Below are 16,945 nucleotides of genomic sequence, written 5' to 3' on the forward strand. Positions count from 1 at the left end.
CCCCAAAGGAGAGAGCCTCGATCCCTCGAGTTACCTAGGCGCTCACTAGGTGGTCCCCTGATCTCTGGATCCTGCCAGAATCGTCTTCAGCATGTGCTTATCCAGTCTCAGCCTAGGATTCTGCCCGGGAAGGAAGCTCCACCCTTCCCGTGGCGAATCAGTGCAAAGCTTCCCAACCAGCGTTTTGATGACCAGCGTTTCCACGGGCAGGTCCTGGAGCAGAACTAGAGGACAGTCTGTCCTCTCTGGAGCCTCTCTTTTCTCGTCTGCAAATCGGAGGAAACCGTGTGTGTATCCGAAGGGTATTGTGGAGCGCAAGTGAGAGGATTCTTCCAACATGTGGAGGTGATCTCACTGGTTGGGAAGGACAGACCCTTCCCCACCTTGACTTTGGTGGTCCGCCTGCCCAGCACAACTATCCCCTCTGTCCGCTACTCCTCGCCACTGTCTACCCTCATGCCAGCCGCCCAGCAGCAGCAGAACCACACCTGGCCCCTCCACCTGCCAGCTGCTGACCTGCTGGACCCAGCCTTCTCCCCGTCCCCAGGTCCCCCGAGCCTGTTTCTCCTCATCTGCACCTGCTTAGTCCCCTCACATCAGCACTGCCATCAGCCGTCACCTGCAGCCCTTGGCCCTTGCCCACCTGGATGCTGACAAGTGCTGAAGCTTTGTTTGTGTCCAGCGGATCACTGTCACTCTCTCAACAAATGGCTCCTCCAGTGTCTTCAGTGCCAAACACACTGGTTTCAGTGGTTCAGTGACACTGGTTCCTGAGGTTTGCAAGGATTTTGCAGACCAGGAACCCTCAGGGACAGGGGCTCTGCTCAGTGGCCCCGTGCCCTTCTAGCCACCTTGTCAATCATCCCCCTGAGATGCCCTCAAGCCCCAAGATGCTCCTGTGTACAGAGACCTAGGAAGCCCCACCCTCCCAACACCCCCTCTTCCTTGGGCATGTGGGGGAGGGGCTAGAGGACCATCTTTGATTATCCCTGTAAACCCTGCTTCTCCAGCTAAGACTCTACTCATCTCCTGCCTTTACATAAAGACGTCACAAACAGGAGGTCGGTTCTGCAGCCTCGTCTTGCTCATATCCAGGCATGTCCACAACCTGTCTTCCTTGCTGAGCCCCCGTGGAACTCACCCTCTGAAGCCTCACTAATGACTCTCTAATCATCAGAGCCCTCAGCCTCTGTCTCCGTCCTTCCCTTCCCTCTCTGTGCAGGTGCCACACACTGTTGGTCATCCTCTAGCTGAAGCTTTGTCCTCCTGACTCTGAAGTGACACTGGACAATCGATTCTCCTGCAGCCCCATCTGTTTCCCAGTTTTCTCTCTGTCCCTGGCACCCCCTCACCCCGCAACTGTCCTCCGCTCTGTGGCTTTTTTTTTTTTTTTAATTGAAGTACAATCAGTTTACAGTGTTGGGTCAGTTGCCCTGTGGGTCTTGGATGTCCCTTCCTCACCTAGAGGTGTGGGCTGCTGCTGGCTCAGGGCTAGACGCTTTTGAGTCTGAGATGCTGGCCATAAGCCTCGTTGGCTCTGCCACTTACGAATTGGATGACCTTGTACTTGTCACTTACCTGAATTTTAATTTTCCAATGTGTAAAATGGAGATGACGGTAATGCGTACCTGGTAGGGTTGTGTGACGGGTAAGTGGGATGCAGCGGTGCAGGGTTTTCTAAATTATAGTCATTTGCAAACCTGCTTTACAAGACTGCCACCTGTGCTGCTGTTTACTTGAAATTTGGGCTTTACTTTGACTTGAAATCAACTCCTTGGAAAACAAATGTAGTCTTATCCTAAATAATAATATCCATGGAACCGTGTGTATGAAATGCTGGCTATGTTTTCCCAGGACACAGTCAACATGAGTGCATAGCTATTAAAGTAGACACATTCATTTGTGTACTTACTATTGTCCTGAGCGCCACAGGGTTACATGCACTGCGGGGCAGATCCTCCCTGAGTCACACCGCAGTGCTCGGGCCCCAGGAAGTGTGTGCACCAGGCTGAGCCTTTGTTGATGTTACTCCTCTGCCTCCAGCGTCACTCTGGCACCCAAGCTCTAGTTCTGTATCTCCAGCTGCTGTAAAATATTTCTGCCGGTCAGTTTCATCTCATTTAAAGAGCAGCCTGTCCGCTTTCCCTCCACTCCCCTTCATTTCCGGGCGACCTCGGTTCCAGCCTGGGGCATCATCTTTTACCTTCCCCGGACCCTCCTGGATCAGCCACCACCTCCTGAGGCTCCTTCTTTCCAGGATCTTGCACATGCCCTTCCCTTTCCATTCCCTCCATTGCCTCATGGTCCTGGCTTTCCTGTCCAGTGTGGGCAGGTGTCTATCTCTCTGGAATTACACGTCCCTAATGATGCTCTGGCCTCAGAAGCCATAAGGCAATGTCCACTGGGTAACAGGTCAAGTTCAGATTTGGAAGCACAGGGTTGAAAGCATCCAGGAAGCCGAGAGAGCAGTAGTGTGTTATGGTCACTGACGTCAGACCACTTGGGTTTTCGACGTCACCCAGCCTCACCCACAGGGTGACATTGGCACGCTGCTCAATGACTGAGCCTCAGTTACACCTTCTATAAAGTAATAGGGATCCTGTTAGGGTTAAAAAAGATACTTCAGGTAAAGCACATCCCATGGTGCCTGGTACACAGTGAGCGCCCGGTGAGTGGTGGTTATAATTGTTCTATGACTTGTTGTCTATGTATCAGATCATTGATAGTCTGGTCCCTGCTATTCCTTCCAGTTAAGCCTTTCACTTTTCCTTACACAGAATCCTCCTTTCTCAGGCTGCTGGTCTTTGCCCCCAAGCCTTTGTATATTGTTAAGCCTGATTGACCTCTCTGTTTCTCCCAATGTATCAAAATCTTGCACATCCTTCTAACCCCCTCTCAGCTTCTGTTTTCTTCAAAAAGTAAAATGTCTTCTCTGACTGCCTTCCTCGTGCCCCTCCTTCCTCTGAAATCTGACTGCTCAAACATTTATTTGGCTCCTAGCTTTATCTGCATTACACTGTTGTTTTTTTCTTGGTTTCCTATTGAGCTTTGTATGTGTCTGTGCATTGTTTCCCTAAGTAGATGGTGAGTTTCTGGATGTGAAGGCTTATGTTGAGGCAGATGAAGCCACGACTGAGAACAGCAGCTAGGGGGCTGGACCTCCTGAGCTCACACTGTGACACCACCACTCACTCACTGTGCGACCTTGAATAAGCTGCGGAATCTTGACGTGTCTCCGTTTCTCCACCTGTCCAATGTGATCATAACAGTACCTAGTGTTTGTGAGTTTGAGTGAATACGTAGTGCACCCACTCACTGATTTATACATGTAAAGTTCTTAGAATAGTGCCCGGTGTGTGGCACTTGATAAATGGTGGTGGTGGTTGTTATTATTACCAGTCCCAATGCTTTCTCCTGCAGTAACGATCACACATAAATACGCTTAATACGTCTTGTGGAATGGGTGAATATTTCCTCTCTAGCCCTCCTTCTCAATTTTCTATTAGTCTATTTTCCTTCCATGCATATTAGCAGGAAAATTGAAAGTCTCCCTTCATTTAATTCCAAAGCAAAAAAGAAATCCCATAGATTTAAATGTCCTTTACTGTCTGGTATAAGGAAATAGACCAGCTCATTGAAAGAACCATTTTTCTTGGTACTGAATTTGAAAAGGAATTTATTATAAGATTATTTATGTGGCAGGATGCTGGTGGAAGGTGGGGGGGCTCATTCTTCTAAAACCTACTTAACATGTTGTGATTAGGAAAGAAAATTTTTCCATTAAACACAGGAGCTGTATCAAATTACATCAGCAGCCCAGGGGGACTGGGCCAGCAAGGGTGATTACACAGAGAGAGCTTTGTACCTGTCCCTCCATCCAGTGACTCCACTGGGAAACCAAAGAGTAAGATTAGTGGTGCTTGCAAATGGGCAAGTATAACCCAGAAATTGTAATCTGAAATTACCTCTGACATCATAGGTGTATTTTTGTCTTTAGGAAGCAGTGTTGCTGGTAATTTACTATAATTGCAATAACCAGATCATTAAACTGTGTCTGCAGAGAGCTTGGAAAAATACATCTGCCTTTCCCATGACAGTGCATCAAAGAATATATTACACTTGTAAATCAAATATCCTTGTTATGTTTAGCACAGTTTTCCATACATGAAAGCTACTGATTTTATTTCGATTTTTCAGATGACTCTTCAACAAATGATATTAAAACATTAATCATCTTTGGATCAGAAGAAAGTTGTGTCATAGGTTAAAAAACTGGTTTGAAGACAGGAAGTATGAGTCATAATGGGCATTTCTCTCAGTGGAGATCAGTTCGCAGACTATTATAAAGCCCTGGGATTCAATATGTTTAATAAATTATATGGTAAAGTGACTTCATAATGTAACATCCACTTTTTAATGACCCCAAGTTGCAAAATAGAGAAGCAGTGGAAATAAATTTCAGTAAGACAGAAATACCTTTGTGAACAATTACAGGTAATAGATAATGCAAAGAACTTGGTAAAAATAAACAAACACCAAACAGAATTAGACTGTTTGTAAGCTGGCTGATGTGATTTGGGAAAGGGCTAGGAGTCCCGGTAGCCTGTTCTTAGTGAGAGACTTCAGCTTGTCAAGTTCTTGACACATGAGTAAAGGTGTTGACAGCTACTGATCTACTTATACCAAACAGTTATCTGAGGGTAGTCTAAATAGAAAAAAAAAAAAAGATTTAAGTGAAGTAAATAAATTTTGAGATGATAAATCTATAATGAATTACAAAAAGAAACAAGGGATACTTCATGAGAAACTTTATAAACCTTAACTAGTGGGGAAAACAAAGTTCCTGGGCAGATGTGGAATTCCTCTCCTCCCACTACAAACACATACATACGTATACATATATATGTATATATTTAAATTAAATTCATATTTCAGTGAAAAAATAAGAAAGAGAAATTTTCAGGTGCCAGAAATATATAGGAAACCAACAGCCAAAGCTGTGTGGGGGAAGCCACACGGACTCCAGGGGCGGGGGCTTCAGCCTGCCTGGGGACAGTGACACACCCTGTTCATAACAGGGATCTGGAACTGGGCTCACCAAGTAAAGCTGGGCGCTGGCAAGTTGCTGTGGCGCTGGTGCAGCAGGCGGGAAAGCTACCTGCGAGTTGTTACAGGAAGTAGCTGTTCATACTGTGTCATTAGTGGAAATGGCCACCCTCCAGAAGTAAGCTTAAAGTCGTCATCTTTCCTTTCAATGGGTCCAAATGTGCACTGCTTTCTCCCTGTGAAAACCCTGAACTGAGAAAATAACTCAGAAACCAGTACAGAATCATTGAACTCTTTAGGGCTCCAACAGAGGCAACTATGAAAGCAGTCCTGTTAGATTTGCCTTTGTTTTCACTTTTGTCTTTTTCAACAAAGCATCATAGACCTCTTATAAGGATGAGCTTACAAGCAGAAATTACAAAGCACTTAAGTATACCCACCGCCTTGAAGTCAGCAACAAAGCAAACTGAAAAAACCAAATAAAATAGACAAATCATAAAAGGACTTTTAAGAATGTCTAAACTATTGAAAGATAAAAAAAAAGAATTCCACAAGATGAAAATAAAAGGAGGAGAATTTGAAGTAGAACCAAATAGAAATACTAGAAAAGAAAAAAGAATCATTGAAATGAAAAACAAAAAGAAAAAAAGAAAAACACCTCAACAAACTAAACATAGCTAAAGAGAGATTTAGTGAATGAGAAGATAGATCTGAGGAGCTCACCTTGAATGCAATATAAAGAGTTAATGAGACGTAAAATACGAAAAAGAACATAAGTCACAGAAAGGAAAGAGAGACTTTGATATAATTGGATCCTCAAAGGAGAGAATAGAGGATTCATTGAAGATCAACATATGGTCTTATAAAATATTCTTTGGTATTTTTGTCAGATATTTAAGACTGGCTTAGCTAAACCTTGGGAAATTTCTCTGTTGTTTATTTTGTGTTTTAATTTTGACTAGCAGCATTCACACTGATTTATATACATTAGTGTATTGAACTGAGGTTATGACCAGACAAGCCCAGCCTAGGACACCTGACAGTTTTTCTCCAAGAAGTTTTGCTGTTTTTGCTGTTCTCTGCTACAGCAGCCAGCGTAGAGAAGAAAAAGCAAGTGGCCAAGTGAGGTGCTGAGAGGAACAGTGCCTCCTGGGGACCAGCCAACTGACCAGTTTCTAAGGGTAGTAGTAGTAATCTGGAAACTTCTCTAGCCAGTTGCTTCCTGCCTGGTGACTCAGCTTTCATGTGCACATCAAGAGTGTATGTTTAGTTTCTGCTTTGCCTCGGGAGGCCCAGGGCAGGGTGGTGCACAGGCCCATTGTGAAATTGAGCCCTGGCCTTCCTAACCACCTCCATTCAACCGGTCCCATTTCCCACGTGCCTGTGGAGTGTGGGCAGAAATGGCTTAACCTGGTTGCCAGGTACACAGCCGTGGCAGAAAGCTGGAGCCCCCTGAACTCAAGTGGCCTGAGAGGATGCAGAAGCAACCAGCTAAGTCCACTCTGGCCTTGGCAGCTGGGAGATCAGGCTCTGACGTTTGGAAGTAAATCAACCCACAGTCCTGGTTTCTGTCTAAGAGCAAGACATTGTGTTGTCTGTTACACACACACACACACACACACTCACACACACTCTCTCTCTCATTCTTCTTCTCTTTCCCCCAATCTCTTATCCCTTTCCTTTTCTCCTCCTACCTCACTCTCTTTTCTTCCTTCCCCTTCTTCATCCCAGGATCTCTCTTTTCTCCACTTGTGCTCCACCCTGCCTTCCCCGTAGGCGTTGTTTCTTCGCTAGGTGGCCCTTGGGCTGAAGGTGAACCAGTATGCTGCCCGATGCTCTGTTACATGGCTTCCAATTAAAACACCAGCTCCAGGCTTCCCCTAGGTGGGAGAGAGAAGCTACACCAGGCTCAATGCAGACACAGTACCCTCGTAACCATGGAGAAACAGGCATCTTGAAATTCCTGACCTTCCACCCAAGACTCTACAAGCTTGGCTCTGGGATGTCTCAATCTCATGATTAAGGAACAAGACTGATATTTCCATGGAGTATATCTTTCAGCTACAGGAGAGCAGCAGCAGAAGCTCTGCAAAATGAATGAGCTTCTTATCTGTGTCCTACAGGGATGTGGTGGGAGTGGGACCATCTAGGATCATTTCCAATGCTAGGGCGGGTGGAAGGAATGGAACAGCTTTGAAGGGTGAGCTATGGATTGCTTCATCAGACTTCAGTGAATATTCCTACTTTTACCCCAACTGGCTCATCCGTTGCCTTCACCAACCCCGTACGTACACGCATGAGCGTGCCTATATCTGCCATTGCAGCACCAGAGAAACACACAGTTGGCTGCCCTCCTGACAGGAGGTGCAGCAGTCCACATGGCCTTGACCTCCCTTGGGTTTAGTGACAGGTTGAGTGAGTGGCACCAACTCTAGGGAATCAATTAGTAAGAATTTACTTATTCTAATTAGTTTCTTTTTTTTTTTTTCTTTTGAAAGTAACACATAAATAACGTGTGGGTTGATGTGGCTAGGAGAGGTGCAGGGGGAGAAACAAGAAAATAGGCCAAAAAAATACCCCTTGTACCCCCAGGAGTCAAACAGCCACAGCAGACATTTTCATGTGTTTCCTGCCAAAGTTTTCTCTTGCCTAGCTTTAGACTTTAAAAAATTGTTATTTAATTTTATAATCTGCCTTTTCCTTTCAACATTCTAACACATAGCTCCCCATCATTACAAATTGTTCATAATTACAAATGCTTCTTAATGGCTTTGAGAGATTTCTTTGATGGATATAAACATCATTTACTTCACTGTTCCCAGTTTTTGAACATGTAGGTTGGTTCAGCTTCCTGCTGTTATAAATACTGCCATGACGACCATCTCACATTGACAAGAGCGCCTAGAGATTCTAGTATGTGTCAGTCCTTGACTGGGTCCTGTAAACAGGGTCCCTGGTGTCAAGGAATTTACAGTCTAGTGTGGGAGCTAAAAAACAGTTCTGGGTCAAGCCTGAGCTCTTTCCTTTCATCCTTTTAGACTGGTAAAGTGAAAGGAAACATTATACTGCTGAATTAAAAAGGAAAAAAAAAAGAACTGAGAGATGTCTATATTGATCAATATTGATATAGGCAACATATCTGGATTGACCTAGACAGAAAATGAATTGTTAATAAATAGCAAATGTTATGAGGATATTAGGCTCAAAGAGCAGTTGCTCAGGGGAAGGAATAAATTAGGATTTGGGATTAGCAGATACACACTACTGTATGTAAAATAGATAAACAAGGTCATACGGTATAGCAAAGTATATTGTTACTACAATATCTTGTAATAACCTATAACGGCGAAGAGTATGTGTAATATATGTATGACTGAATCACTATGCTGTACACCAGAAAGTAACACAACATTGTAAATCAACTATACTTCAATTTAAAATTTTTTTTCAGAAACTAAAAAAAAAAAAGAAAAAAAAGGAAAGCAGTAGGTCAGATTTTAGCTTGATCTGGTAAGTGTCTAATAACTGACAGTAATCTATACATTTCCCACCATTTGCTTTAAATACTCTGATTAGAGTTGACTGTTTTTCATATGTCCCAAAGTACACAAAATTATTAAGAATATATTTGTTAAATTGCAGCCGACATTGGTGGCTGATGATCAGAATGGCGGTTCTGATTTTTATGGGCCTGCTGAGGTCTGCTTTCCTCTGGCTTTCATTTCCGTGATCAGTTTGAATCTCATGGAAAAAGTCTTCCCCAAAAGAGCTATGAGATTTATAAAACCACAGCTGATTGCACACCAACGTCCTGCTGGTGTATTTGTGTGAGTGTACGATGGGGCATGACTGCAGGGCAGGACTGGAGTATACACAGAGCGTGAAATTGGAAACAGCCTGTTTGAAAGATGCTCTCAGACATCAGGACTGTGGGGTATTAGAAGGAAGTGTGTGCACGCTTCCAAACCCAAGCGCTGACGTGTTCATGCAAAAGGGACTTCTCTAGGGTCCTGGCAGAATGATCTGAGGGCACCTGCCTGCTGTGAACAGGGACGCTTCTCAGCAGTTTCTCTCTTCTTTCAGATTGATGATCCCAGCAGCAACCTGGAGGAGGTGACTGAGGAGGCTGACGCCACCACCTCTGCGAACAGCCTGGGAGGCAAGCAAGCCTTGAATGCAGACTACCTGGGTTCTGATTACGAGAGAGGACAGCTGTACCCATTCTCCCTCAGCGGCGACTCCCCCACGGCCACGTTCACACTCACAAATGCAGCTCCCATGACCCCATCCTTCCAGAAACGGTGGTACATGAATCTCCACAGCCTGATGGACCGGGCCCTGACCCCGCAGTGTGGCGGCGGGGACGAGCTCTACATCCTCACAGGTGCGGTGCCCTCAGACCTCAGAGTCAGAGGCAGAGTGAGCGTCCCGGAGTTCGTATGGCTGGCGGCCTGCTGTGCTGTCCCCGGAGGAGGCTGGGCCATGGGCTTTGTCCAGCATCCCCGGGACGCGGAGGTCATAGAAGATGTGATGGTGAAAGAACTCGAGAAACTGCTTCCGTACAACCCACAGCTGTTCCAGAACAACTGTGGGGAAACTGAACAAGATACAGAGAAAATGAAAAAAATCCTAGAGGTGGTTAACCAGGTCCAGGAGGAAGAGCGGATGGTGCAGTCGAAAGGGAGCGCGAGGGGCACGAGGTCCGCCCTGTTGCCTCCAGAGCCAGCCGGGGAAAGGAGTAGCCTTTTGGGCAAACTCCTGGGCTTCATCGCTACCCCGCTCATCAAGCTTTGCCAATTAATTTATTCCCTGGCCATCGGAGTCCTGAAGTACGTTGTGTATTTCCTGTGGTTTGTCACCAAACAGGTGATTCACGGTATAGAAAGTTCCCTTTACCGCCTGGGCTCAGCCACCATCTCATACTTCTTGACCATCGGGGAGGAGTTGGCGAGCATTCCCTGGAAGGTACTCAAAGTCGTGGTCAGAATCACCAGGGCCATTCTCCGGATCCTCTGTTGCCTGCTCAAGGTTGTGTGCCGCGTCCTGGGCATCCCTGTCCGCGTCCTCGTGGATGTGGCCACTTTCCCTGTGTACACCATAGGCGCAGTTCCAATTGTGTGCCAGGACATCGCCGTGGGCCTTGGTGGCATCATCTCTCTGCTCTTCGACACAGCTTTTGGCACCATGGGTGGCCTTTTTCAGGCCATTTTTACCGTCTGCAAGTGGATTGGGTACAAGATGACTTTCGACAATCCTGGGGAGTTATAAGAACTCAGAAAACAGAGTGCCCAGTCACAGGGAACTTGCTTTTTTTTTTTTTTTTTCTTAATAGAGAAAGCTGGAATATTTTGTCTGTTCTGTGGGTTTCTGTTCACTGTCAATTATTATATTTTGGCCTTTGGTGGGAGTGTCTGCATGTTTTTGCAAAGGAAGATGGTACAGTTTAGATGACCCTAGAGAGATGCTCAGGGTGGGATTACGTGTAGGTTGTCGGCTGTGATGTGGGTGAACTTCCAAGCTGCTCAGTTATTCACTGTGACACAGATCACCATGCGAGACATGCTGCTGTTCATTTGTGATCATTAAAAATTACAGGAGAGGGAAGAATGAGAACGAGGACAGCTTTAAACCAAAGTGTTTCCAAGAAAAGGAGAAGGGAATCTCACTCCTCCTATTACTCTCTGGGACTCAAGGCAAAACCGATATAAATATTCCTGGCTAATTCGTTAACATTTGTTTCTCTTTCTCCCCAACTTGGCTGACTTGGTGAAGTGCAGCTCTGCTTCCCTGCTGAGATAACTTTCTTAGGATATGGAATCTGCTATATCCCTTAGCTTTCCATGGCTCCTAAGGGCCTATCAGGTTGGTTTGAGGGGGGGTGTTTTGTTTTGTTTTGTTTGCTCCAGAGTTGAATTTTGCATCCTTTTTTTCTTTTAGGTAATGATAAGCAATTTATGCCAGATGTGGCATAACAAATTCTGAATGCAAGGGAAAAGATTGTTTGCCCCTTGAAAAGTCTAATATAGTCCTCCCAAGTTTAAAGAAGAGAACATAAGAGTCAGACCGCTGCTCTGAGAACGTGCTGTAGGTCCGAGAGCATCCTTCTCCAAGCTCGGATTAACTTGACATATATTAAATATCTGGCTGACAAGACTGAGCTCAGAGACCTATATGTCAAGATAATATGAAAATTCATATCCGATAATATCCTAGAGCAGTTTCTCTTACACTTTAAGCAAGTACCCAGCTCAGTGGAACACTGACTTCTGTCCTTAAAGGACTGTTTTGGTACCAATGTATAGACGAGAGCCACAGAATAAAAACTCTTCTAGCCATCTAGGGAAAAAAAATCCATACACCTATATATCTAAGTTTGTGTATGTAGAAACTTGATTCAGAATCATTATCTCAGGAAATTACTTTCAGAGTGCGTTTGAGGCTGGAACACCTAACTCTCCCACTAATGCTAGTTCTGTCTGAGAGCTCACCACCAATGTTTTGATCAAGCACTTGTCATTCTAATTCTAGCACTGAAACTGATAATATGGGGAAGCAGAACCTCCCAAACTTTACTCTGCCTTCCACAGCTGAGATGGAACCACCTGGATTTTTCTGAACATCCTCAAGAGTTGCTGGGAGGTAGAAAAGGGCCAAGTGTAAAATGCTGATCTGGGGGAGTGCAGGCCAGCACTCATCTAGAAGTGAGATGCAAAAGCTTGGGGTCTGGAAAGGCAACAGGGAGAGAAGAATGGGCCAACCGTTTGCATCAAGTTGGCGGACAAGAAACGTGAGTGTAATCAGAGTTAATGTTTTGTAGGAGAATCATTGAATTGGACCCAAAGTAGAAGAGCAGCCAGCAAACTACCATCCCCATCAGTTTGTGATGCAGGGCTGGGGAGTGGGGCGCCAGGCCGTGTCCATGTCAGAGGGAGCCGTGCACTAGCTTCTCTAAGACTCTCGTGCGGAGGTTTGCTAATATTTCTGTTTGTGAGCGTAAAAGTCTGTGGTCAGGCTTCCCTTCATTTCTGCAGTGTGAAGGTATGTGGAAGGGTGAGGGTTTGTCTTGTACTGATGGGTCAAGAATCCTGGTGGATGAAAGAAAGGGAATCTCAGAAGGGACCAGAGAGATGGTCTGGCTAACCCCTCATTTGATAAGGAAGCTGAGGTCCAGGGAGACTGGCTGATGGCAGGTCAGGAGCTGGGGTCTTCTGCACCCGTCCCATCACACCTGGGATGTCAGATACATGGTGCTGGAGGTTACCGTGCAGCTGCCTCCCTGGACCGTGGCAGAGTTTTCTCCATCATCCATCAAACAGGCTAGGCCCTGATGAACCAGCTGGACTGGCCTATGTGATGACGTGATTACCATCCATGCACAGCATCATGCTTACTGCCTCCTGTGGGATCGACGTTCCCTCGTCGTGCTTGTTTGCGTCCTGTAAGGTCCAAAGGGACTTCCATGGCAGCTTGAGCCCCCTGGCACCGTAGAAGGAGCAGGGCATCCAAACTGCTGCTTGAGAACCATTTGAAAATGTCCTCCTTTTCAGTTCTGGTTGCTTAGTGTCTTATTTATTTATTATGATGTGGCCTTTTTTGGAAATCTGGAAAGGGATAATAAAGCAAAAAATATCCCTAAGGTTAGGCGGCTGAGACTCTCCACTCTGGACCACTGGTTCACTGGCTCTGCCAACCCCATTCCCAGTGAGCTGCTGTGGGCTTTGAGCTGGGAGTTCAGGTTCATGAGCCCCACCTCTGGCTTGAAGATTTTCCTGTGGCTCTGCCATGTCCTCAGGCCCCTGGGGAGGTCAGCCAACTCTTCGTGATTTCGGAGCTGATTTTCTAGTCTGTGGATCAGCCACGCCCTTGGACACTCCTCTTTTCCATTGTGCCTTTTGAGCGTTCGCTTCTCACTCAGCATCAGCCCTTGCCCCTAAATGCAGACGAGGGGTTGGGAGAAGGGGCTAGAGTGAAGCAGCAGCCATCCACGCAGTCATTCATCTGTCAAACGTGCACTTGAACACCCAGGTTGCAGAGATCAACAATGCACAGGTCCCACCTTGGAGCGGAGAGAACACGGCGCACTTGATTACCAGCCTGGACCCCGGAGCACAGGAGGGAAAACCAGAAACCATGGACGTTGGGGAGGCCTTTGCAGAGGGTGTGACTAAAGTCAACTTGACATTTTCAAGCTATGTACAATGCTGTGCACCTTGCAATGCTCAATAAAGTGATTGTTGACAACTCACTAGCCTCTCGGTGAAATAGCTAAAGAGTGGTGGTTGAAATGAGGTTTCGGGGGTTATCTGTGATTTTTATTTTTTTCCATTTTTCTTCTTGATCCACATTAACTCAAGCCATTTCCACTCCCATCTGGATTTTGTTTGTTTGGTTTGTCTTCAATTTTGAATCATAGGTGAGAAAACAGAGAGAAGGTTAGATCATGGAAACAGGCCCCAGAACCTCTTTTCCATGTTGTTTCTCTGAAAAGCTATTTGAGATACCAAATATTTGCGACGTGTCCTTCCTAAACAAGCACCTGGGGCTTATTGCTTCACTGGTTCTAAATCACATAGGAAATGTATAGAAACACTCTTATTTGTTTATTCATTAGGAGCCCTTCCCTCCAGTGTGATGAATAACAAGCCATCTCTGCGGGGGTGGGGGGCAGTCCTCTCTGTGGCCTTTAGTAGGGTACCGCCCTGCCTGCCCCCAGGTGGAGGTGGCAGTAATTCTCAGCCGCCTGCCCAGTGTAGGCAGGGTCTCATGGGTCCTTCTGTGCCTGTGCAGCGTTTCAGCTAAGCTCATCACACGGTATGTGCTTGTTAAAACGTCACACGATGAGCCATGTAGTGTGGACTCCTTGGCCTTCATAGATGGGTTTTTCTGAGTTCCCATTGTCTCTTTCTGTAGGTGTTTTCAGATCATGGCTTGATTTCTAATAATTATAAGCAAACCTATTATTTTTAAGCTTACATGTCAGCAAGGAAAGTTCTCATGCCCACTTGTCCTTGCTGATTGTGTGCAGTGAGTAGGGCCAGGGGTCCACAGCGAGATGCTCTCAAGCAGAGGTCAAGGTCACTCCTGGAGGCCATACTGCCTGAGGGTTAGGAGCCGGGGCTCTGGAGTCAAAAGGACTTAGGCTCGAATCCCGGCTTTACTGATTAACAACTCTGTGATCTTGGGCAAGTTACCACCCAAAGCCTCAGCTTCCTCCTCTATAAAATGGGGCTAAATATTAGTACCTACCTCAGAAAGTTGTTATGAGAATTCAATGAGTTAATGAAGTTAAAGCATTTATCACCATGCCTATCACAGGGTGAGTGCTCAGTAAATGTTAATTGTCGACAGAGCTATTTTCGGTCATAATATCCAACCGCCTTGGATGGAATGGCTAGAAGTTGCCTTAGAGCTCAGGATGTTTCTAGATCAGAGCTGGAAGGGCTAGGGTTAAAGTATGGTCTGGGAGTTGAGGTCGAGAATGAAAGAGGAAGGAATCCAGAGTTTAATCAGTGGTGCCAACATGTCTGAAGAGACAGGCGAGGGTAGGACCTAGAGTTTAGAAAAAGGAGATTCTGAGAACAGGGACCCTACATGTTGTTAGCACTGTTCAGGAAGGGAGGCATGAGCACTTCTGGTACCTGGAGTAGAGAAGCATTTCCCTCCAGACCTTTCCAGGCTAAGCCCATAGTTTTATAACAGATTGAGTTTTCCAAGAACACTTTTCCTTGGACGAGGGTTAACCAGACAGAGACTATGTACATTTCAGCAGCTGAAAAGGAAGATGACATTCACTGTAAATAGTCAATCTTTTTTCTTTTTCAGCCCCTTGTGAGTTAAGGTATTATGACTTAGTGCCCAAAGACTAATTGATCCTGGAGTATTGATTAGACATAATTGCTGGATGCCCATAGTTAATCCTCAGAAAATGCAATTGAATGCAAGCATTACATTTAATTTAATCTTTTAATTAAGTTTAATTAATTAATTGTGTTAATTAAATTTAATGCAAGCATTAAAATGATCACCCACCTTCCCCCACCAGCTCACACTAGGTACAGTCTTCAGGAGGCCCTGCCTGCCAGCCTCAGTGCCATCTTTGGGTGACCTCATCCCATCCCATACCTGCATCCAAAGCAGATGCTGACAACACATCTGGACATTGGAGGCTTGAGTATGATATTAAAAAAACTGCCTGCTATCTCTGAAGACTGCATACCTTTTAAACGTAAAAGATTATTTTTATAAAGAAGAATCCATACTAATCAGATGAAGCAAAAGAATTTTGATGCATAATTAAGAAATTACAAGAAGTCTACTTATTCTTTGTGTTCTTTGGATCACTCTGGTTCAAACATTAAAATTAAAAAGTCATGCTGGCAGATGCCCCGCGCTTGTGGGTTGAGCTCCTGAACCACCTTTTTCATTGACAAGTTCCACTCCCTCTTCCTGACCTCCTTGCCAGGCATCTTTTCATCCCTCTGCCTCCTGCTCCAACTGATGTACATGTTAGGTGCCTTCTGGGCTTCTGAGATTTGACCCTTGAGGGCCAGTCTTGCTTCTTTTTATCTTGATATAGTCACACTGCCAGAGAGATCACTTCTGTAACCAGAGCCCCTTCCCTTATGGACAGTTGCTCGAACATCCCCAGTCAAGAGGGGTCCTGCCTCCTGGGCACTTAAATACAAGCTGCAGACTCCTGGATGATGGGGGAGAGCTTTACGAGGTTAACAAGGGGGCTTTGACCCATGCACCACCCAGAGTTAAACTTACATGGATTTAAAAGTATAGAAAATTGTAATTTATGGTTAATGAAATGGGTTTGAGAATAATTACAATAATTTGGTGGTGGGGGAGGGAGCGAGGTGATGCCTAGGGAAGTTTTAAGCCAGCTCTCTTTAGGATCCTCATATATGTCTATAAATCCCTCCTGAATGCAAGTATAAGTTTGGAGACTCCTTGCTCAGCTGAGCAAGTTTATTGGCTTTCTTCTCATCTGAAGGTGGCAGGTTCCCCCAGACAGAACCCTGGAGTCCGCAGAAGTACTTCCATCTGCAGGGGTTCATCTGGTCGTCCCAAACACTGCCCGGACTAGAGTATTGGCAGGTAAACCCACAGCCGTCTAGACTTTGACAGCAGGAGCCTAGAGTTCTTGTCCTCTTTGCTTATGGAGTGTTTCTTTCTCTTTTGGACAGGAAAAGGGCACATTTACTAAGCTGGACCAATATTCAGTTAAAAGAAAAAACTAGGTTTTGGAGTGTATTTATTTACTTTTTCTTTATGGGTACAAAGAGAAGTTCCATTCAGTACTGCATTGACCAGTGCTACCCTGACTTAGAATGACCCCGAAGACTTCGGGTTACAGGAGAGGCCAGGTCCTAACAAGAGTTTCCAGGATTTTTGGCATCTTTGGAAGAAAAAGGAACTCAAGGTCAAATTTGCCCTGAATTCTGCACTACAGTGTTCCTATAAAAGGCTATGGTACAGAGCTTGGGGGGTTTGTTTTGGTGGTTTGTTTGCTGTAAGTCTGCCCTGTGGATTCTATAGACCTGAGTCCAACTCTTAGTTCTCCTATGACACTTTTTGGGAAAGTCTCCAAACCTCCGTGAGCTTTAATTCCTTATCTGTGAAACGTGGATCATAAAAATATCAACTTCAAAAGGTTTGTGTAAGAATCAAAGGAGATAACAGGCTTTGTAAACTATAAAGTATAGAAATATAAAGATTTAGTATTATAGGAGGCTCCAGGGTTGGTTCTATTTTCTCAAAAATTGACACATAGTTCTTTTTTTTTTTTTTTAACGGCTGGGGGAATAGTTACATGAAAATTAAAGCAGTTATCCAGAAAGTGTAAATGGCTTAGCCAAAACCTGGGCTTGACAGTAAACATTGAATGTTGTAC

The 16,945-nt window shown here is 45.2% G+C and overlaps 1 protein-coding gene across 1 annotated transcript in view; it reads left to right on the forward strand.

Moving 5' to 3' along the window:
• The window catches only part of ENDOD1 (endonuclease domain containing 1), a 29,875-nt gene extending 16,584 nt beyond the window's left edge, over nt 1-13,291 (forward strand). Inside the window, exon 2 of the mRNA XM_031459312.2 lies at nt 9,130-13,291. Within this exon, the coding sequence (XP_031315172.2) occupies nt 9,130-10,314 (1,185 nt within the window). The 3' untranslated portion in view covers nt 10,315-13,291. The remainder of the gene's footprint in view (nt 1-9,129) is intronic.
• Nucleotides 13,292-16,945: the final 3,654 nt, after the last annotated feature.

The sequence above is a fragment of the Camelus dromedarius genome, chromosome 12 (assembly GCF_036321535.1).
Source record: "Camelus dromedarius isolate mCamDro1 chromosome 12, mCamDro1.pat, whole genome shotgun sequence".
Lineage (NCBI taxonomy): Eukaryota > Metazoa > Chordata > Mammalia > Artiodactyla > Camelidae > Camelus > Camelus dromedarius.